Source organism: Lampetra fluviatilis, chromosome 4 (assembly GCF_964198595.1).
Source record: "Lampetra fluviatilis chromosome 4, kcLamFluv1.1, whole genome shotgun sequence".
NCBI classification, from domain to species: Eukaryota; Metazoa; Chordata; class Hyperoartia; order Petromyzontiformes; family Petromyzontidae; genus Lampetra; species Lampetra fluviatilis.
In genome coordinates this window covers 1,775,530-1,798,224 of record NC_136278.1, presented here as the reverse complement: position 1 = coordinate 1,798,224, position 22,695 = coordinate 1,775,530, and the positions used below count along the sequence as shown (strand labels likewise).

Genomic DNA, 22,695 nt, shown 5'->3' with positions numbered 1-22,695 from the left:
CACGTGATCAGGTCAAATGTGTTCGTTGTGTAACCCTCCACCACCCGACATAGCCAAATGACTTATATTGGCACGTAGTGTACAAGCGTAGAACTACGTGCCAGTTATTGCTGTTTCAGTTCGCCCACTGGTAAGTTAGTGAGAACGATAATCACATCTAATGACCAGATCGTTCCGTGGGCTAGCCCAATCAGCATTGCGTCTGTTTATATTTTAATTTATTGATCTGCGGGTAACCCCTGCAAAGGGATCTGAAACAATCAGCAGATGGACAAAACGGCGAGAACAGACAGGCAGCTGGACGGACACAGACACACTTGGATGGACGGAACGAGCGCACGGACAGACGGACGGGGGGGCAGTGACGGGAACTCTCACTTGTGTCCCGCGCAGGGCTCCGACACGCGCCGGTCGCACCGCTCGCTCGCCCAGCCGGGCTGGCAGTCGCACACGTAGCCCAGCGGGTGCGCCTCGGACGGGCGGCACGTGCCGTGCTGGCAGGCGGCACGCTGGCACGCCTGGCAGCCGGGCAGCACGCCGCCCCCGCTGCCCCCGGCGCGCCCCTCGCCCAGGTCCTGCAGCTCGCTGTTGATGTAGAGGCGGCGCAGGCAGCCGCGGAAGCTGCCGGTGCCGTTGTGCACCGCCGACTGCATGAGGGCCGCCACCGCGATGTCGTTGGGCATGCCTGTTGTGAGTGTGAATGGGTGTACGAATGTGTGGGTGGGTGGGTGTGTGTGTGAGTGGGTGAGTGTGTGGGTGAGTGTGCGAGTGTGTGGGTAGGTGGGTGGGTGTGTGAGTGGGTGTGTGTGAGTGTGTGGGTGGGTGGGTGGGTGTGTATGTGTGGGTGGGTATGTGAGTGGGTGGGTGTGTGGGTGGGTGGGTGTGTGAGTGGGTGGGTGTGTGTGAGTGAGTGGGTGTGTGCGAGTGTGTGGGTAGGTGGGTGGGTGTGTGAGTGGGTGGGTGTGTATGAGCGTGTGTGTGCATGTGAGTGCGAGTGTGTAAGCAAGAGAGGTGTGAAGTCACACAAACAGAAATTCAGGTTATTTCATTCTATGATTATTCGTGCTTAAAGTAACTTCATTACAATTTCGGATTATCCAGTGCGCAACATGGGCAATGGACAAAACCAGTAATGGAATGGGCACCCAGAGGTGTTAACGCTCCCCCGAAGAGCACGATCGCCACGGAGATGGAGCGAGGAAAACCGCTCGTGTGCAGGAGCCAGAATAGATCGTGGCATCGTGGAGCCACGAGGAAAGGTCATGGGCCGATAACAACGATGGCGATGATGCTGTACGATGGTTCGGATCGATAAGCCCCTTTGTCAAAGCGTTGATCCCAACAGGGGACCAACGCAACTATGACGCCGCCACCGCGCCGTCGCGTGGAGGCTGGCCGTGACGGCGCTACCGACGCAGCGAAAGCTCACCGCCCAGGTAGAGGGGGCTGTGCATGGCGATGGGCGACGGCTTGCTGGCCCCGGGGATGCTCTTGGGGACTCCTCCGTCCACCGACAGCTTCAGGCTCTGATCCAGCGTCACCAGCTCCACCGTGTGGAACTGCCCGTCGTTTATTGTCTCCAGGCTGGGACGGCACGAGACAGTTCAGCCGCGCTCACTCTCGCGTGCTTTTGACGGTGCAATACTTTTTTGCTTTCACGCGATTTGGTCCCCATTGAGCTCTCTGAACCTCCAATTCGCACGGTTGGCTATGAACGGTGCGAAATAAGTTCAACACATGTTCGTCTGAAAAGACGAAAAATTATTTAGGAACTTTCCCGGTGAAGTGGTTATAACCCCGTGTTTGACAACGGTCCGTGAAAGTGGATATGAGAGAACTAATCCTGAGATCCCTCAATGGTCTCCTGGGCTCTCCCTGGCTAGATAGCGCATAAGGGTCTCGATTAATGTAATGGGATTGTACATAAATCAATGGCACTCTATGGAAGTTAATTTAAGAGCTGGTATCTTCATGTAAGTCTTAGAGTTTATATTTAAGCGTAGAGAGACATCTATACAAGTTTATTTAAAACTTTAAATTATCTAAGCAGACAATGTCTCCACGTATCTGTCTCCACACAAAAATAAGCTTTTTTTTATCCAACTCAATAACCCTACGGCTTTCTGGAAGTGTATGATGTCAATGGCACTGATCCATAACCAGCAAACTCTGGGTTAGTTTTGACACGGTGTCTCATCAGCAGAGACAGCCTTGCTTGAATTCATGCTGGTGAACTGCCAATATTACAGGCAAGGGCCCTCTCTTTAAGATATGTGTCCTAGTTTGACGCAAAATTACATAGTAAAACATAACTTATATAATGTACAAATATACATGCTCACATACTGGGTTGGGTAAAGAAAAAATACATGGAGAGACGTACTGACGGAGGAATATTGTCTCCTTATTTATTTAGTTACTTATGTTCTCCACAATGACTCTAATGTTTATTATTTGTTTTTTGTACATCCACAGAAAATCAAAGCGTTTGAGTGATGTAGTTTTTCTGTAATTGTTTAATCCTACGTCTCCCCTAAAAATGAGATTTCCAGTTTTCAAGTGTTATTTATTTCAGCCCTTGCTGGATGGAGATCTCCACCCACTAGGCTGGTAAGGGGGTGTGTTTGACCATACTTCACCATGGCTGGGTTACACAGTAGTGAGATGTTAACTAACTTGCCTGGAATGCAGGGCATCGTGGGTTCGATCCCAACCCTGACTTCTGTATATTTTGAGTTTGCATGTCTCTCATCATCTTCATCACGGTGGCTAGGGAATATAAAACTACCTCGCCTGATATGGTGGGTTCGATCCTGACCTTTGACGCCTATTGTACATTGGGAGTTTGCGGGTCTCTTTCTCATAATCATCATGGTGGCTAGGAGATGTTAACTACTTTGCCTGGTATACAGGAGGTCGTGGGTTTGATTCTCCCGGTGGCCACGTGGATTTTTCTCCGGGTCCTCCGGTTTTCCCTCCACATTAAAAATCAACATGCGTTTGGAGTATTTGGCTGCTATAAATGTCCACGTGATACACCACTTCTTTGAGCTATCATTTGTGACCCGGTCGCTTCTGAAAAAGAGCTGTATATCTCGTTGCACCTTGCCTGGTAAAGTAAAAAAATAGTTTAGTTTAGTATAAAGGGCCATCCATCTATCTCTATATATATCTACGTAAAGATTACAATGAAATCAATGAGTATGCAAATTCCAGACTTAAAACGCGGGGGGGGGGGGGGGGGTGCTTAAATGAGATCTAACAATCCGACCGAGAATTCTGATGGCCACGAAAAGAAGCTCCATTACAAAAATGGCAGGGCATAAATGAAAGGGCCCTTTGAAGTGAATGTAAGAGGAGTGCCCTGGTGTGGCTCGCTCGGCGGGGGCGACACACGGCAGCAGCCGGTTGGTACGTCGCACAAAAAAGCTCTACCCGGTGAGATTGGGGAATTTGAATTAAAAAAGATAAATGCCCCGCATGCAATGTTCTAAGTGGTGTGCAGATGGAAATTGCTAAAATCTTATTAACACATGTTCGGCCCTTGTAATTTGCGTGGCTTTTATATATATATATAAATAATCAGAGAATGTCCTTACATCGCATGCAATGCTCGCATTCGTCATCACCACGAGCCATGGTTTATCCACTGCTGGATGGAGGGCTCCCCATGCTGCTGCTTCCCTTACGTTCCTCGGATGCTACGACGATCCGCCTCATTCCTGCACATGAACCGATCTCGTCGCTCCATCTCTGCGATGGTCGCCCTCTTTGGCGAATTCTCTCCTTTTTCCTTTGGCTAACGCATCAGTCCCGTCCAGTGGCCATCAGTCCCTCTCGTGGTGGATGCTGCCCAAGCCATCATTACTCTCCCTCTCCAGTCAATACGACGTCTTTCTCTCTCTCTCTGATTTGCGTTTGTTCCCTGATCCACGCGCTCCTCCTTCTGCCTCTCAGTTTAACTCAGAGCGTGCGTGCGTCTCGTCTCCCGTGCTTCTTTACGCGGAGAGCCATGTGGGGGGGGGGGGGGGTGGCAGGGGGGGCCAGACGTAGGCAGTAATTTCTAAACTGAATATTTTGTATCCTGCACGGAGTTTGATGTAATGCAGCGCTACGTGACTAAACGTGGCCACGTGTTCAAAAATCATAATCTGGCTTGACGGTGAGCCAGAACCCGTCCGCCGCCCCCCCCCCCTCCCTCTCTGCGAGCCGTTTCTCTTTCCTCGAGCAGACGAGCGCCGTCTGCTGCGATCACCGCTACCGTTTCTTCTGAGGGCTGCCACAAACCTCCAACGTCCCCGCCCTGCCTGCCCGCCCCTGCCCTCACCTGGACACCATCACCCTCACCTGTACAGCGTGCTGGTGGGGGAGCTGCCTCCGTCGTAGGTGACTCGCACGCGGCCCCTGTACAGCTCCACGGCCACGTGGTCCCCCTCCCCGTTGTACAGCAGCATCCCGTTATCCTCATCCGTCGCCACCTGAGCAGAGGGGGAGTGGGGCAGTGGGGCAGGGACGGGAAACGTGATTTTAGTGATGACATTTCGTAGAACATTATGCTTTGATACTTTAATGCAAGTGATGTCACTACGCCGCTATGGCGAAGGACGTTTTGTGGAGCTCGGGAACAGCATAAGGGGGAAGCGCTAAAAGGAGCAACCTCAGCCCTTCCACCTTCCTCCTCCTCAAACACCACGCACCTAACTACAGCATTCGTTCTTCTTGGCCGGCAAACTCCCACGTGCAGTACACCGGCGTCACACGCAAACACGATACGTCGTTGTCGGACAACGAGTCCGCGCCGTCGTCCGTACCGCGGCGGCCTCATCGGCGCCCGCCCGCTCGCCGCCTCCGCCTCACCTGCAGGCTGATGTTGGTGTGCAGGCGGTTGCGCGGCGAGGGCAGCTGCAGGTAGGCGTCGCGCTGCACGAAGTTGACGCCCACGAGCTTCTCGCAGCGCTCGCCCTCGAAGCCCGGCAGGCACTGGCACACGGGCGACGCGTGCTGCTCGATGCACTCGGCGCCGTTCTGGCAGTCGTGCTGCAGGCACACGCTGGCGCGGGGCAGCACCATCGGGGGCACCTCGCAGAACAGGCCGCTGGGGAGGCAGTGCCGGACGACGGCAAGTGGGGGGGGGGGGCGTGAGGGGGGTTATCGGGGGGGTGGGGTGGGGGGCGTGGGGGGGGGGGGCACAGGGGAAGGGGCAGAGAGGAGGGAGTGCGGCGGTGTTCAGAGAGAAACGTTTAAATCGTCGTCGTTATTTATAGAGCGTCTCGTGGCACCCAAAGTGCTTTTACCAAGCGTGTTCGTGTACGTTGAACTTATTTCACGCCGTACGTAGCCAAGCGTGCTAGTCGGAGGTGCGGGGGGAGAGCAAACAAACTAAACGATCATGCTTCAGGTGTCACGCGCTGGCAGTAATACAGCTAGTATACATTGAGGACTGTCAAACTGCTAAACCCGCTGGGCTATGAGGAAGATGGAGTCTGGGGCAGTCGAGAAAGCCGGCGCTCATGAACTGTCATAGCAAACTCTTCCCACGCCCGATGGCAAGCAATCCGTGGCTTTAAAAGGAAGCAGACTGTACGTCGCAACACAGGGCCCCGTCGAGAAGAGGAGTCTGGGCATTCAAACTCAAACTAAAACCAGGAAAACTATTTTTTTTATTTTACCAGGTAAGACCCACTGATCTATATAGCTCTTTTTTACATGTGACCTGGCCACAAGAGATAGCCAAACGAAGTGGCTTATCCACGTGGACATTTATAACAATGGCCAAATACTATAACTGTGGAGGGAAAAACCGGAGGACCCGGAGACTAATCCACACGACCACGGGGAGAGAGAGAGAGAGAACACTCAAACTCCAAATATACAGCAGGCGTCAGGGTCAGGATCGAACCCACAACCTCCTGTAGACCAGACGAGGTAGTTAACATCTCCGAGGCACCGTGATGATGAAGAGACACGCCGTGGCACACCTGTAGGCTTGCGGGCAGTTGCAGGTGTAGCCGTTGACGGCGTCCACGCAGGGAGCACCGTTCTGGCACTTGCTGCCCTGGCAGTCGTCGTAGTCGACCTCGCAGTGGTCGCCCACGTAGCCCGGGGCGCACTCGCACCTCGAGTGGCGAGGCCGGGGGAGGGGGCGGGTAGAATCACGAGGATGAGATTTCAATAAAAGGTGGGGGGGGGAGGTTGCGAAAGGCGTCCAACGTTTCACGGTGGAAGCTGCCGCAGTGCGGCGGAGGGGGAAACGTCGGACGTTGCCGTGCCGACCGGTGCATGGTGCGTGCAAAACGAGCACGTACCAGTGGAGAGATCTTTATATACGGGAAGTGCACAATATGCCGCAAAACTGCTAAGCGAGTGCGTGACAAAAAAACGTCAAATGCAAATTTGCGAACTTTAGAACGCAACGTCACACGATGCTGGATCCCAATCCACAAACCACGAATCGCGGCTCATGACAAACGGTTAAACGAAAATGCAAATCAATAAACACAAATCGCTAATTGCAAAACATAAGTCACTGAATGGGAAATCCCAACAGTGCAACTTTTCAGCTGCGGAGATGACGGAACATCCTGACATGCACAGAGCGAACCCCCCAAAGGCACCCGTGCAGTCAGTTTCGTATAAATCACCAATTAGTTTAGCATTAGGGGCCTCCCTGAAACCTCTGCCGGGGTCACAGATAATGAATTTACGGTGGCGTGGGGTCGTGGGACCGCTTGCTCTGGATCAGATCCGACCTACTGTGGCCACGATTGTAGCCACGGATGATAGCGCTGGGGGTTCATGGCCCCCCGCTAGAAAGCAGAACTGCCACACAGCCCCGAACTGACTGTTGGGGCAAGCTCTGTTAGCGAGCACCTATTAAGACCAGCACATCGCACGAGGGGGTGGGTGGCCAGTACCACGCCTGGCCGGCTTCGTCTCTCCAATGCTGATGTTTTACACACCACACCAGGTACACCGTTATGGTCGAGTCGACTTAGAGGAGGCCCTGGACCAGTTAAGATACGCATCACTGATACTGGTCAAAAGTGGGAATCGAACGCGGGTCGCTGGGTTCGTAGTGCGGTCCGCCAACCGCTACGCTACAGCTTCCAAACACACACACAAAGACATGGCACCCACACTAACACTCACTTGTATCCCTTAAGTGTCATGATGCACTTGGAGTCGTGCTGGCACGGGTTCAAGTCGGGCGTGCAGAAGTTCACGCGGTCTTCACAGAGGTCACCTGCAACGTCAGGAGGGAGACAAAGGCGAGGTGAGAACTGAGGTAAAGCCGTGCAAACTCACGCATGCACGCACACACACACACACGCGCACACACACGCGCACACACACACCCGCACGCACACACACACACCCGCACGCACACACACACATGCGCACACACACGCGTGCGCACACACACACACACACCCGCACGCACACACACACACCCGCACGCACACACGCGCGCGCACACGCTAACACGCCAAGGCCAAGTTTAGTTGCTGTAGACTGTTGGGGCGACTGTTGTTAGCGAGCGCCTATTGATTATGAAATGACAGGTTCAACCTCTACTCTCCCATAATTTGGCACGAATTCTGGGGTCAGAATAGAATAGTCAATTCTCTTTGGTCTCGTTTGTTCTGCCTCCTTTATACTTAAATTGTCGCTGACGAGGGTTTGTTTCGTATGTCGTGGCCATGAGAGCAACGGTAACATTTGCGTACGAATTGTACTTGTTGTCAATCTTTGCTGCTTACATGCGGACACATACACACATGATTCGATGCACGTATCGTGAGCATTAAGACCGATTTAAATCGCCGAATAGATTAATGGTTACACGCCTGCCAAACAACTCCAATGAGTACAGGAGGAGCGGCAGCGTGGCCAGCACCATGCACACCCCAGCTGCCAATGCTGATGAGCCGGGTACTCATTATTTGGCCGTCTTGATCTAAGGGAAGCCCAGGCAAGGTTCAGATATATTACATTTTCCACCACTGCTGTGCCATTGCACCCATCTGTGTGCCTTTACACTTGTAAAGTCACACAGATGTAGTCTTAAAACAATAAAGTATTCCAGGGCATGCTTCCAGCATACCGCAACAACAAAAAACGCAGCTGTGCTAGTGACCCGGTACTGAATAAGCCCTTTGATATAGCTGGCACAATTATTTTCTTTCTCTCCATTTTACAAAAATCCATTTAATCATTTTCGTCAGCAAGGCTTGGAACAAAAACAAAGCCAAGTCCGACGAAAAACTTCTGCGATGATAGAACGCAAACCAAAAAATCTGTATAACCTCACTCCACGGCCGTCTGAAAAAAAACCCTTAAGCAAACGTACGGAGAAAGCAACTGGACCACGAAATAAAATCCAGCGAGCTTTAGATTTGCGAGGCGTGGGGGGGGAGGGCGGCACTTGTATGCCAGAGGCCCAGTGACGTCGCCGTCTCACTGGCGGTCAGATGTGTGAGAAGAGACGAGTCACACTGGGGTGCTGGGACGTGGCTCGTACCTTCTCCATCCCAAGTTTACACTTTGAGTTTACACTCTCATAGCCGCCACGGCAGCGCTGCCACAGCTGCAGTTTAGGTGTTCGGGGTCAAAGATCGTAATAGACCCTTGCACCTTGGCAGCTGCGCACATTGCTCCGAGTTATTTTGCCTCACAATTACACAGAGAGAGAGAGACAGACACGGACAGACAGCGCAAGGGAGAACAAGTCGGCCTAGCATCAGATTACACATTTTTTTGAAAAATTCTTAGTGAGGGTTTTTGGGAGTTTTTCATTTTTGGTGGGTTCTAAGCGGCGCTGACACGAGTGTGTTTATCTTTTTAAAACGTTTTAATTTTTCTGGTGCCTCATAAAAAAAATATTTAAAGAGGTCCGTAAAGCAAACACATTAATCTGACGGTGCCACAGTGCAGGGCCTTAGTAAGCTGCACACGTCTGGCTGTAATAAACATTACAGTTGAAGCGTGCCACCAGAGTGCAGTTCCCACCAACCACGTCCGCTCAGCAAATATACGAACAGAGAGAGCTTACCCGCCACTTAAACACGGTGCACGGCACGCCGATTAACGGGGTTGTCTCTCTGCCTCCGAATAAACGACGATCGCTCACAACAAGCACGTGAAACAAAATACAAATGATTACGCAATGGGGCGTCCTCGACAAAATAACCAAATACCCTAATGGTAGGTTTTTACCCTTTTAACTGGTACAAAACTGACACCTTTATTCAAGGCATCATGTTTGAAATGACCACAACACAAGTAGTCAATAAAGCAAACAAAAAGAATCAACTCTGATAAGGATAATAATAAAGGTGTCAGTTTTGTAACAGTTAAAAGGGTAAAAACCTACCATTATATTTTGCCACTGGTAAAAGAGATCTCATAGTGTAAACCAAATACCCGTGGAACTGCGGAGACGTGATGCCTCAACGACCCCACAAATTGAGAATGACACGAACTGTAAATCATTTTGGGGGGGGGAGGGGCGGGGGTAGGAGTTGTGGGTACAAAATATCGACAGGGGAGGCATGCCACGTGGCAAGCGACGGGCTGCACCTGTGAGCACCACATCGCAATGAAGAAAAAGCGCCCCCCCCACTGTGGCGAGCTAGCGAGCGACCAAATAAAAAACGACGACAAGCGGCGACAACTCCTCGCACGTGCCTCGAGGGAAGGTGATGCAGCCCTCACGTGCCACGCCGCGGAAGATGCTCCCACGGGGAGAGGGCTCGCGGCCGTGCCGGCTCAAGTGAGCAAGGTCAAGGCGGTGCTCCATTTCAATTGGTCAATAGCCCCCTTTGAAAATGTGGTACAAACGTCCCATTGCCACGGTGGGGCGAGTGAGTCGATCTGTCGAACCAGCCGCTGATGGTTTCCTCATGGAGCGCCGCTTAATTTCTTTAGCGTCCCTCCTCGGAGGGATGATGGGGGGGGGAGGACCCAAGTCGATCTACGACCGGGATTTGAACTCTCGTGAAGCTGCCAAGACGGTGAGGGCACTCGCTGACCGCCACGCCACCTCGCCGGTCTCCCCTGTTTACTCGAGCTTATTGCTCACCCAGAGGGATCATGGGGAAGGAGGATTAGACGCGGTGATGGACGTGGGAGGGATTACGTTTAAGGCGAGCGCGCCGTCGGTTGGGGCTGTAAAGATTCGCCCACGGAGCGATTCGACGAATTCGCACAATCCAGGGTTGCAAATTTGATTCGGGGATCGATTCGTTTATTTGTACGTACATACGTACGCATGGTATGCACGTTGAACTTCTTTCACAACGTATGTACCCAACCGTGTTAAACGGAGGTGCAAATTAAAGAATTCACCTTTTATAACCTGGCGTGTGTGTGCACATGCCAAGTTTACAAACACACAAACATGGCACAGCATGCGTGCAACATGCACACACGTACACACACATACACGTGCATGCATACACCAAAGAAAAAGATCCCCCGTATAGCCTTAACCGACTTTTGGGGCAAGTGCGCACACGCATATACACACACATGCACATGGTCGTACACAGCACACGGATCCTGTGACAACCCGCATGCAGGGCGCACGGCGCAGCAACTCCATGCTTTCAGCTGGAGCAACAATGACAATTTCTTATTTGTGTCCCTTCGAATACAAAACTCGCGTTTAACATCCACATCGCACGGAAACACGACGGCGGCACACTGACCTTCCTCCACCTCATTTATGTCTGCCGTTTGCAGCGGGGAGAGAGACAAACAATAAACAACAAGGCAAGACGTTTAGAGCAATTGCAGTGAGATTGCAGATGCCTGGAGTGGTTGTGCTCCTGTGTGTGTGCGCGCGTGTGTGTGGGTGTGTGTGTGCGTCTCTGTGCGCGTGTGTGCGTGTGTGGTGGTGTAGTGGTTAGCACTCTGTGCTGCAAAACCGTCAACCCGAGTTGGATTCCCGCTCACGACCACCAACAGTGACAATTATCTAAACCGGTCCTGGACCTCCACTGGGCCGGCTAAGTCTCACCTGGCGTCATGTGTAAACATCACCACTCGGAAAGTGGTAATAGCCTTCAGAGGTGCACACTAACAGCCCTTGTACCAACAGTCTGTTAAAGGCTACATGGGGGATCTTTGTCTTTGTGTGTGCGTGCGTGCGAAGCGCGCAGGCTGCCCGAATTATTTCTGCCGCTTTCCGTTACAAAAAACAGGGCCGCGGGTCAAGATGGTCTCACCGTAAGGATTGAGAACCCGAAAGAAAAATAAATGTCAAATTAGAACGGGCTGCCGGAGCAGTGGCGACTAAATGGTACTCAGTGGGTATAGCAAGAGCAGCGAGGCCACGCGCCGGGAAAATGTGCCGAGACTCAGGGGCGGAGGACCCCACTCCGCACCGTCCCTCCCTGCTCCCCCCCCATCCCACCCCCTTCCAATTTCTTCGCAATTTCTGCTGCCCCCCCCCCCGTCCCACCACCCACCAACGTCCTCTCCACACCAGCTCGTTCCCCCCCCCTACCACTCTGTTCCACCTCCCGCCGTTACTCTCGCTCAAATCCCTGGGCTTGCCAACGACCACCGCCGCCCCCTCCCTCCCGCCATCGGCAACTCGGCCCCCCCGTGTTTTGGACAAGGAAGCCATTGAGGTAGGGAGGGAGGGGCTGAAACGGCGAGGCCCCCCTGCCAGGATTTCATCACTCAGGCTTAGCCAATTAAGCTCTGGCGTGGCTGGGCACTCACGTGGGAGGCAAGCACCTGCTGACACCCGCTAATGCGCCGGCAACCTCCGCTCAACCCCACCCGTCTCACCGCTGACCGGCCGCTTCGCCACGCCAGGCCCTCCCGAGGCCCCTGTTCCGTTCCCGTGATGAGCCGATGAGTTGGGAGCGGGGCGAGGGGGTTGGGGAGGGGAGGTGGAGGTGTATCTCTTTTATGAACGCTTTTCAGCCCAGGTTGAAGGCAATAATGCGTTGGCGCTGTCCGTCCGTCCGCCTGAAATGCACTCCCTCTCGCTGCGAAGATGACGCAATATGAATGGGACTTTAGTGGCGTTGCTATAAGGGACTCACCCTATTGAAAGCCAGGCCAAATTCATCTCAGGGTTGCCCCAAAACTTGTTGGACCAAATCGGAGGAAAAATTAATTTTTTGAAAATATGCAAAATCCAATTGCAAATTGACAGCTAGCAGCCCGGCTGGCTGGCTACCCTTACTCTGCTAATTAACGAGACACAATGTAAAACGCCACTGCCAAAACTGTTGGCCAACGCACGCATTTCTTACGTTTTGATGCAGCGCCAATGGCAAACGCGGGACGCATTTTTTAATCTGCACGTGATTTGGGTTCACCGGGGAGGTCACGGGGAGATGATGAACGCGACGAGAGCTTTGTGCCATACACGGGGTTACGATCTCCACCGTGGTCAGATCGATTCCCTCGGTGTCTCAGCACCGGCAATCCTCCATGCATTTGTCCACCCCCCCCCCCCACCCCCACCATGTCTCTCCCTTCGCGAAAAAATATTTTAAAAAGACATGTGTTGTCGTCTCAGTGAGCCCTCACCTGGTCTAAATACACGTTACGATCGTTTGTACGTTCCACTCGCGGCGATCGCACGGCCTGGCTGGCTTGGGATAAAGAAGGAAAACAACCACTACATTTAGCGCAGAATCACGTGCGTAGGAATCCGCGACGCTTACGCAACACGCAAACCACCACGGCGTGCACCGCGTCAGCCGCGTCAGCGACGCACAGCAGCAGAGGGATCGTGACTGCACGGAGAAAAGATGAACGATGACGCGTGCGGTAATGATGTGCGTCTACATCGTATACTTCATCATAATCATGATAATGATTCACACCCACGTCAATCCACTGCTGGATGGAGAAGCCCCCACGTGGTGTCAGTCACGGGCGGTTATTCTTTGACGATACTTTGGCAATCTGGGCAGTAGCTGCTGATAAAGGGAGGATTTTAGAGACCGCTTCAGATATCACTTGGCAGCAGATCTTAACTGTGGTCGGGAATCGAACTTGCACAGTTCAAGGCAGCAGCTCTGGATGCAGCGCCGGCCATGCTGGCCGCCTCATGCAGTTCAAGCAGCAGGATTCAGGGACCGTTGGGGACGACTTTTTCTCGTGGCAACGTAGCAAACGTCACTAAATTTACGAGGTACAGAGTGAATGTATCCCCGACCATGCCCAAGCTCCGTGTCAACGTCTGTAAATGTTTTGATTGGCTCTGTTTGCTTTAAGGTTTCCCGATGGCCACAGCCAGTGGGTTATTTCTATCCCACAATTTGTACAATGTTTTACTATTTCCTCTACTTGCTTGATTTGGTAACTTTCTAATTCCTAAAGTTATATTGCACGTTTTATAGATTTCTAATTTAATATATTTAAGCTTTTTCTTTTTCCTGCCTTATTCACGCTGCATTGTATGAATCGCACATTTTTTTGTCTATATTTGAAGTGTTTTTAAAACATCGCCTTTGCAAAAGAGGCAATGCCATTTCAGGCACCTCAGTGCAGTTTATTTCATCTCCTGATTAAAAAAAGGTTACAAAAACATCTAAATGGAGGGGGGGGGGGTTTGGCCAAGTTATAAGCACAAAAAACTTTACACTTCTCATGTTTGTTTAAAAAATCACTGCCATTAACCGTTTCTAGAGGGGTAGCGTAAAAATGCGGATCGACGTTTCTAAGGGAGCTCCAATCCGGTTTAATGCATCAATAAATTTACGCACTTGGCGGCGAAGGCACCTTTGACCGTAAAACAAATATTATCGTGAACCGACAGCTGTTAGGTCTAGAAATAGGAGCGCGGAACGCGGATGAACAGAAACATCTTGGAGCGCGATGCGGCCCCCCCACGTGCGCTGCATGCTGTGCGTGCGTGCGTGTGCGCGGAAGCAGCGGCAGCACAGACGGCGCGCATGCGAGTCCAATAGTCCAATAGCCCATGCACAACGATTGTGTTGATACAGCTGAGCAGCCAGCAATCGTGCGTGAGTGAGTTAGCGGGTGGGCGAGTGAGCGGGTAGGAGAGAGAGCGGGCGGCCGAGTGGGAGAGAGTGGGCGAGTGGGAGAGAGCGGGCAGCCGAGTGGGAGAGTGGGTGGGCAGGCGAGCGAGTGGAGAGAGAGCGGGTGGAGAGAGAACGGATGGAGAGAGAGCGGGTGGGAAGAGAGCGGGTGGAGAGAGAGCGGGTGGGAGAGAGAGCGAGTGGAGAGAGAGCGGGTGGAGAGAGAACGGGTGGAGAGAGAGCGGGTGGAGAGAGAGCGGGTGGAGAGAGAGCGGGAGGGAGAGAGCGGGTGGGGAGAGAGCGGGTGGGAGAGAGAGCGGAAGGGAGAGAGCGGGTGGAGAGAGAGCGGGTGGGGAGAGAGCGGGTGGAGAGAGAGCGGGTGGGAGAGAGAGCGAGTGGAGAGAGAGCGGGTGGAGAGAGAACGGGTGGAGAGAGAGCGGGTGTGGAGAGAGCGGGTGGAGAGAGAGCGGGAGGGAGAGAGCGGGTGGAGAGAGCGGGTGGGGAGAGAGCGGGTGGGGAGAGAGCGGGTGGAGAGAGAACGGGTGGAGAGAGAGCGGGTGGGGAGAGAGCGGGTGGAGAGAGAGCGGGTGGGAGAGAGAACGGGTGGAGAGAGAGCGGGTGGGGAGAGAGCGGGTGGAGAGAGAGCGGGAGGGAGAGAGAGCGGGTGGAGAGAGAGCGGGTGGAGAGAGAGCGGGTGGAGAGAGAGCGAGTGGGGAGAGAGAGCGGGTGGGGAGAGAGAGCGGGTGGGGAGAGAGCGGGTGGAGAGAGAGCGGGTGGGGAGAGAGCGGATGGAGAGAGAGCGGGTGGAGAGAGAGCGGGTGGAGAGAGAGCGGGTGAGGAGAGAGCGGGTGGAGAGAGAGCGGGTGGGAGAGAGAGCGGGTGGAGAGAGAGCGGGTGGAGAGAGAGCGGGTGGAGAGAGAGCGGGTGGAGAGAGAGCGGGTGGGGAGAGAGCGGGTGGAGAGAGAGCGGGTGGGAGAGAGAGCGGGTGGAGAGAGAGCGGGTGGAGAGAGAGCGGGTGGAGAGAGAGCGGGTGGGGAGAGAGAGCGGGTGGGGAGAGAGCGCGTGGAGAGAGAGCGGGTGGGGAGAGAGCGGATGGAGAGAGAGCGGGTGGAGAGAGAGCGGGTGGGGAGAGAGCGGGTGGAGAGAGAGCGGGTGGGGAGAGAGCGGGTGGGGAGAGAGCGGGTGGAGAGAGAGCGGGTGGAGAGAGAGCGGGTGGGAGAGAGAGCGGGTGGGAGAGAGAGCGGGTGGGGAGAGAGAGCGGGTGGGGAGAAAGCGGGTGGGGAGAGAGCGGGTGGAGAGAGAGCGGGTGGGGAGAGAGCGGGTGGAGAGAGAGCGGGTGGGGAGAGAGCGGGTGGGGAGAGAGCGGGTGGAGAGAGAGCGGGTGGGAGAGAGAGCGGGTGGGGAGAGAGCGGGTGGAGAGAGAGCGGGAGGGAGAGAGCGGGTGGAGAGAGAGCGGGAGGGAGAGAGAGCGGGAGGGAGAGAGCAGGTGGGGAGAGAGCGGGTGGGGAGAGAGCGGGTGGGGAGAGATCGGGTGGAGAGAGAGCGGGTGGGAGAGAGCGGGTGGGGAGAGAGCGGGTGGAGAGAGAGCGGGTGGGGAGAGAGCGGGTGGGGAGAGAGCGGGTGGGGAGAGAGCGGGTGGGGAGAGAGAGCGGGTGGGGAGAGAGCGGGTGGAGAGAGAGCGGGTGGGGAGAGAGCGGATGGAGAGAGAGCGGGTGGAGAGAGAGCGGGTGGAGAGAGAGCGGGTGGAGAGAGAGCGGGTGAGGAGAGAGCGGGTGGAGAGAGAGCGGGTGGGAGAGAGAGCGGGTGGAGAGAGAGCGGGTGGAGAGAGAGCGGGTGGAGAGAGAGCGGGTGGAGAGAGAGCGGGTGGGGAGAGAGCGGGTGGAGAGAGAGCGGGTGGGAGAGAGAGCGGGTGGAGAGAGAGCGGGTGGAGAGAGAGCGGGTGGAGAGAGAGCGGGTGGGGAGAGAGAGCGGGTGGGGAGAGAGCGCGTGGAGAGAGAGCGGGTGGAGAGAGAGCGGGTGGGGAGAGAGCGGGTGGAGAGAGAGCGGGTGGGGAGAGAGCGGGTGGGGAGAGAGCGGGTGGAGAGAGAGCGGGTGGAGAGAGAGCGGGTGGGAGAGAGAGCGGGTGGGAGAGAGAGCGGGTGGGGAGAGAGAGCGGGTGGGGAGAAAGCGGGTGGGGAGAGAGCGGGTGGAGAGAGAGCGGGTGGAGAGAGAGCGGGTGGGAGAGAGAGCGGGTGGGAGAGAGAGCGGGTGGGGAGAGAGAGCGGGTGGGGAGAGAGCGGGTGGAGAGAGAGCGGGTGGGGAGAGAGCGGGTGGAGAGAGAGCGGGTGGGGAGAGAGCGGGTGGGGAGAGAGCGGGTGGAGAGAGAGCGGGTGGGAGAGAGAGCGGGTGGGGAGAGAGCGGGTGGAGAGAGAGCGGGAGGGAGAGAGCGGGTGGAGAGAGAGCGGGAGGGAGAGAGAGCGGGAGGGAGAGAGCGGGTGGGGAGAGAGCGGGTGGGGAGAGAGCGGGTGGGGAGAGATCGGGTGGAGAGAGAGCGGGTGGGAGAGAGCGGGTGGGGAGAGAGCGGGTGGAGAGAGAGCGGGTGGGGAGAGAGCGGGTGGGGAGAGAGCGGGTGGAGAGAGAGCGTGAGAGAGGGAGCGGGTGGGGAGAGAGCGGGTGGAGAGAGAGCGGGTGGGGAGAGAGCGGGTGGAGAGAGAGCGGGTGGGGAGAGAGCGGGAGGGAGAGAGCGGGTGGAGAGAGAGCGGGTGGAGAGAGAGCGGGTGGAGAGAGAGCGGGTGAGGAGAGAGCGGGTGGAGAGAGAGCGGGTGGGAGAGAGAGCGGGTGGAGAGAGAGCGGGTGGAGAGAGAGCGGGTGGAGAGAGAGCGGGTGGAGAGAGAGCGGGTGGGGAGAGAGCGGGTGGAGAGAGAGCGGGTGGGAGAGAGAGCGGGTGGAGAGAGAGCGGGTGGAGAGAGAGCGTGAGAGAGGGAGCGGGTGGGGAGAGAGCGGGTGGGGAGAGAGTGGGTGGAGAGAGAGTGGGTGGAGAGAGAGCGGGAGAGAGGGAGCGGGTGGGGAGAGAGCGGGTGGGGAGAGAGCGGGTGGAGAGATAGCGGGTGGGGAGAGAGCGGGTGGAGAGAGCGGGTGGGGAGAGAGCGGGTGGGGAGAGAGCGGGTGGAGAGAGAGCGGGTGGGGAGAGAGCGGGTGGGGAGAGAGCGGGTGGAGAGATAGCGGGTGGGGAGAGAGCGGGTGGAGACAGAGCGGGTGGGAGAGAGAGCGTGAGAGCGAACGCCTCCTCCCGGCGGCGGTTCCTGGCAGTATGGGAATGGTGCGCAATGTGCCGTGGCACCTGACAACCAAGGCATGAAATTTCATGAATCTGCGCTAAATTTGCCATAATTACGCTTTCTCAAGATACACTCGTTTGACAGTCCCCTCATTTGATATCTAAAATACATTCGAGCAACGGTTAAGCCGCCCTGAGACTTCTTTAAAGCCAATCCGATACGATAATGAGGTTACGTCTTGTGTATAATATTCTAAACAAATACCCGCGCGCACGCATTCGGGGCGCGCGCATTTTTTGCATTACAAACGTCTTTAGACTCGCAAACGGCCGCACTCAAAACAGCTGCGTGCAGTGGAAAGGTTCTAAAAAGAAACATTTTAATTGTTGTGTTTTGTTAAACTGTGTGTTTTGGCTAAACATTCGCCCACCCCTGGTGCCCACTTGGAGCACCTTTTGCTCGCACAGCCTCGAGGCTAAACGGAATGGCGCAAGCCGCCAAATCCACGCGGGGGGGGGGGGGGGGGAAGTCCCGTGAAGATTTTTTTGTTACCTCACAATAAAAAAATGTTTTACGTCCCGCTCGGAAACCATGGCAGGTGCAAGCCCAGCGCGACGATTTCGGACGTGAGGAAAACGATGTTTTTTTTCACGCGTGAAAAGAGAGGGGAGAGAAAAAAAATGCGAAATCCACTACTACCCCCCCCACCCCCCCGCATAAATCTGAAGGTTAATACATCGGCGCGTAAATAAGCGTCGGGCGAACAGGAGCGACTCGCTAAACAAGCTGCTAATGCGTTTCGTCATAACAGCCCAGCAAGGGGTCCACCTCGTTTCCAGAATAAGGTGTCGAACGCTGACTAAACGAAAGCTGTAAAACGCGAGGTGAACGGGTGGCTCGGTGTTACGCACGTACGTGCGTTGAACTTCTTTCGCACCGCACGTAGCCAACCGCGCTAACCGGACGTGTACAGAGGAAAAACTGAGCCTGGATTGGGATCCATGTTTCGGCTCCTTGTCTTTAAACCGGGTTCTCAAGTGCGTTGATGGTCGGTCTCAGCCTGGTCACCGATGGTGACTGTAAAAAAGACATGTGTCTCACATTAAATGAGTTTTTTCACTTTGTCTGGCAAAATTCCAGCATTGAGAATAAAAAAACATGTATTGGATTTACTGCCAGGCGACGGACGATTCTCTAACACGGTGCATGGGAAAATGCGCTCCTGAGTTGAGAATAAAACTTAAAAGGGATCTACTAATTAGTTCCACCGTATATTATTCCACAGGTCATTCTCTATCCACCCTTTCGTAAAAGTTCCGAATAGACTATTCGTGCCATAGCGCCAATTGCACAATCGCAACAATTTAAATGATTAAAAAAAATGATGCCGATAATCTCAGCTATCACGAATGACACCCACCCACCGCACCCCGCCACTAGCCCCCGCTCGCAACTCACGCCGAAGGGATCAGGGGAAACAAGTCCCTCCTGCTCACACGCTCGGGAAAATCTCGACGCGGCTCAAGATGCCGGCCCCGTCTTGACCGCGAGGCACGAGAGCGAGGGCTAATTGGCATTCCGTAAGCGCATTAAAACGTCACGTCCTTTCATGCGGTCGCGGGGGTCACGAGCGCTGGCCATAACACGACATCGCCCACCTCCTTCCCGCAGACACCATGCGTCCCATACCGCCGTGGTGGCGAGATGTTAACTGCCTTGCTTGGTATGTAGGAGGTCGTGGGTTCGATTCCGACCCGAATGCCTGTATATTTGGAGCTTGCGTGTCTCTCTCTCCGTAGTCACGTGGATTTTTCTCTGGGTCCTGTGTTTTTTCCCTCCGACGATTAGAAAAATGCGTTTACAGTATTTGACTGCTTTAAATTTCCACGTAAGACACTTCCGTTGCGCCATCATTTGTGATGGTCAGGTCACTTCTGAAAAATAGCTATATAGCTCAGTGGGCCTTACCTGGTAAAATAAAAAATAGTTTCGTTTTTAAAATAATAAAATTGAGTCTGCTAGCGACGAGTTGCCAACTCACGTCATTGTGCCGATGCCCGTGGACCGAGTGATGTGTCTGTTTGCGGCAAAGCTTGTCGACCTGATTTGATTTGATTTTTAAATTACCGACGATACAATCCGCATGTCTGAAGCTCCCCGCAATGTATGCAATTGCATTGGGCTGCACCTCCCAGTGTGAGTGCAACTGTGTTCTTGTTCCACGGCTTAAGTATTTTTTGTGTCAGCATTAGGGTGCTTACGCATGTATTTTATACATGTTACGTGTGTAGAATCTATAATTACGTGTGAGTATATGTATTTACGCGTGTGATAGGTGTGTGTGTATTTACATGTTGTTTTTTTATTTCACGTGTTTACGCACAAAAGCCTCACCGAGTCTCGCGACTCTTTTTAAAGGAGGGTCCTGCCACATTTGCGTTGCTACGGAGATTACCAATGGGTAATTTGCCGCTTAATTTATAAATTTTGCCATGTTTGGACTCCGACGCCGGCACATGCAGTGGCCTGCCCTTCGCGAGTGACGTCGCGTGGATCTTTGAACGTCCCACTGCGCGCAAAGCGCACGGCGCGTGGTATTTGTTTTACAGCCAACACCACACCAGCGCAGTATTAATTGCATTGCGAACCTCTGCAGCAAGCGACGAAACGCGTCACCGCCCGTGTGCGCGTACGTCTGGATGCTCGCTGACAGCACTTGTCCCGACAGTCAGTCAAGGCTACACGGGGGAACTTTGTCTTTGCTGTGTCCCTCGCACGGGATTGTTAGCGCGCACAATCGCATTCACGTCTCGTCACTCCACTCTCCCCCTCCGCCCCCCCACCCCACGCTCACCTGTGTACTCGTGCGTGCACAGGCAGGTGTAGTTGTTGATGCCGTCCACACAGGTGGAGTTGTTCTCACAGTCGTTGTCTTCGCAGTCGTCGATGTTCACCTCGCACCGGTCTCCCTCAAAGCCGTCGGCACAAGCGCACCTGGCAGCAGAGGGCAAGCGGGTCAGGGCGGAGGAGGGGGAGTCTGCGGGGAGTGGCGGAGGCGGTGGTGGTAGTGGTGGCGGTCGCGATGATGATGATAAAAGTGGTGATAATAGTGGCTGTGGTGGCATTGGTGATGCTTTAGGTGGTGGTTGTTGTAGCGGTGGCGGTTGTGGTGGTGGTGTTGGTGGTGATAATAGCGGTGGCGGTGATGGTGGTGGCATATCAGTGGTCGGGACGATGAGAATTGTAGTGCTGATGCTGGTGGTGGTGGCGGTGATCATTATGATGATAGTGGTGATGGTAATACGGAAGTGGTGGTGGTAGTGGTCATGGTGGGATGGAGAGCTGCAGGTGGTGGGTTTGGGGGGGAGTTTAAACTAAACTATTTTGTCAGGTAAGGCCCACTGAACTTTTTCAGAAGCGACCTGGCTACAAATGATCGCTCAATGAAGTGGATTATCACGTGGACATTTAAAGCAGTAAAATACTGCTTAAAATTAAATGCATTCTTTGAAATGTGCTGGGAAAAACCGGGGGACCCGGAGAAAAATCCACGTGACCACGGTGAGAAAGACACGAAGACTCCAAAAATACAGACGTCAGGGTGAGGATCGAACCAACGACCTCCTGTATACGAGGCAGTTAACATCTCGCCACCGTGGTACCCGGCCTAACTTGGCAGGTGCTGCTTCCACTGCCACCAGCATAGTGGCACTCTCGCCGCCAATCGGCGGCGCATCACCCCCCCCCCCCCCCCCCCCCGATGATCCCCGTCGAGGACCTTTCAAGTGGCTTCTTCCGTAAACATCAACAAACGTGCAAGTCGATACAATTGCTATCGGGTTTCAAAGTCGATTTTTTTTTCGTGCGAGGAATTTGTTTTTACCGCGATGGGCGACGCTGCCGATAAAAAAAAGGTTTTAGCCAGGAGTGAAAAAAAAATTACAATGGGAATGGATAGCCCGTTGTTGCGCGCACGGCTGCCAGATTTAAAGCGCGCGAGCGCCCGCCCTTGCAGCAGTGCTCGATAGGTGCCCCCCTCACCTACTCGCTGAACTCACAAATCGCAGGGGGATTACCCGGAGACAGAAAGCTGCTGGTGTAAGAGTTAGGATTACGACTGGCGGCTGGGAGGGGGGGGAAGAAAAATAATCGGGATTGCTTTTGAGCCCGGGGTTAGATGCAGTGCCGTGCATGGTGCTAGGGTTAGGAGTTAGGAGTGGGGTTAGGAGCGTACTTAGATGGCACTTCCAAAGTTCTAAGTGAAGGTTATGGGGCCACAAGTACGATTGTGCATGACACGATTTGACTTGGAAGTTTGGCAAGACTCAGGAGGGCGAGGCATGGGGCTATGGCTAGGCTGCGTTTAGATGATCGCGGGGGTTCATGTTTGGGTTACGGTTAGAATTGGCGTTATGGGTGGGTTCTGTGCTGACGTTGGGGTCAATATTCCGGGGTCGTGCCGGGGGCCAGAGGTTAATGCCTTGTTTCCACCACCACCAAATGGGCTCTCTGCTGGCTCTGGAACAGCCCAGAAGCAGCTGCACAACAGGTTTGGCTGTTCCCCATGCTCGATATTCAAATGAGGCTCACGTGATATGCAGATGGGGCACTATAGATCAGATTCGCACGTGTGAAGAAAACAAATGTGCCATTCGCAGTGTGGGCAGGAATAGTGGTTGGGTGTGGGTCGTGGCTAGTGAGGAGTGGACAGGGTTGACACGTGTTCCATTTGAGCCTCCCAGAAACGTGGTAAATCTATGAAGAGAGCTCCTTCCATATGTTTGTAGAACTGCCTGGGAATCGTGATCGATCTCTCGTCAAAAATGTTTAAAGCGCCTCAAGTGTAGCGTGTGATCCCCAGCAATAACACGGCCAATCTCTCTTGCCCCGTCTTATATTCTGAACAAGAGCCATTGGTCAAAACCTCAACCGACTAATATGTTTTTTTTCTTCTTCCACGAGCAGGCTGTGCTAATGACAAACGTGGTCCGGTTTCTTGTTTGTTTTTGTGCGAGTGTGCCCAGAGCTCGGCTACCGTGGGGACTTGGCCTCTTTGGCCCGGACAGGTCTCAGCGCATTGGCGGCCCAGCGTCTAAGAGACCGCGGCAGCAACGCAGTGGTGAGATGTGAACTCCCTCGCCTGGTATTCAGGAGGTCATGGGTTCTATCCCGATCCTCATGCATATACAGGGTGCTTAAAACAAATGTTAACACTGATATGGGACTATTGTTTATAATGGAAAAAGAACGGATAATGCACTGTAACATGATAACAAATGTATGTGAATAGCTTCAAAAAGTCAAAGAGTCTCCACTTGTCCGCCATCATTGTCAACACATGCCTGGAATCTTCTCCAAGTGGTCTCCAGAGCTCGGAGGCACATTTCTTGTGGTATTGTTGCAAATTCTCGGAAGTGTTAGCATTG

General features: G+C 54.1%; 1 protein-coding gene across 1 annotated transcript in view; it reads right to left on the bottom strand.

Annotated features, from left to right (window-relative positions):
- Positions 1-22,695, bottom strand: part of LOC144931374 (slit homolog 2 protein-like) — a 242,288-nt gene that overhangs the window by 8,144 nt on the left and 211,449 nt on the right. The window contains exons 27-33 of the mRNA XM_078855179.1: positions 20,124-20,263; positions 7,150-7,243; positions 5,979-6,116; positions 4,858-5,095; positions 4,348-4,478; positions 1,430-1,584; positions 379-685 (exon numbers count right to left, since the gene is read on the bottom strand). Of these exons, the coding sequence (XP_078711305.1) occupies positions 379-685; positions 1,430-1,584; positions 4,348-4,478; positions 4,858-5,095; positions 5,979-6,116; positions 7,150-7,243; positions 20,124-20,263 (1,203 nt within the window). The remainder of the gene's footprint in view (positions 1-378; positions 686-1,429; positions 1,585-4,347; positions 4,479-4,857; positions 5,096-5,978; positions 6,117-7,149; positions 7,244-20,123; positions 20,264-22,695) is intronic.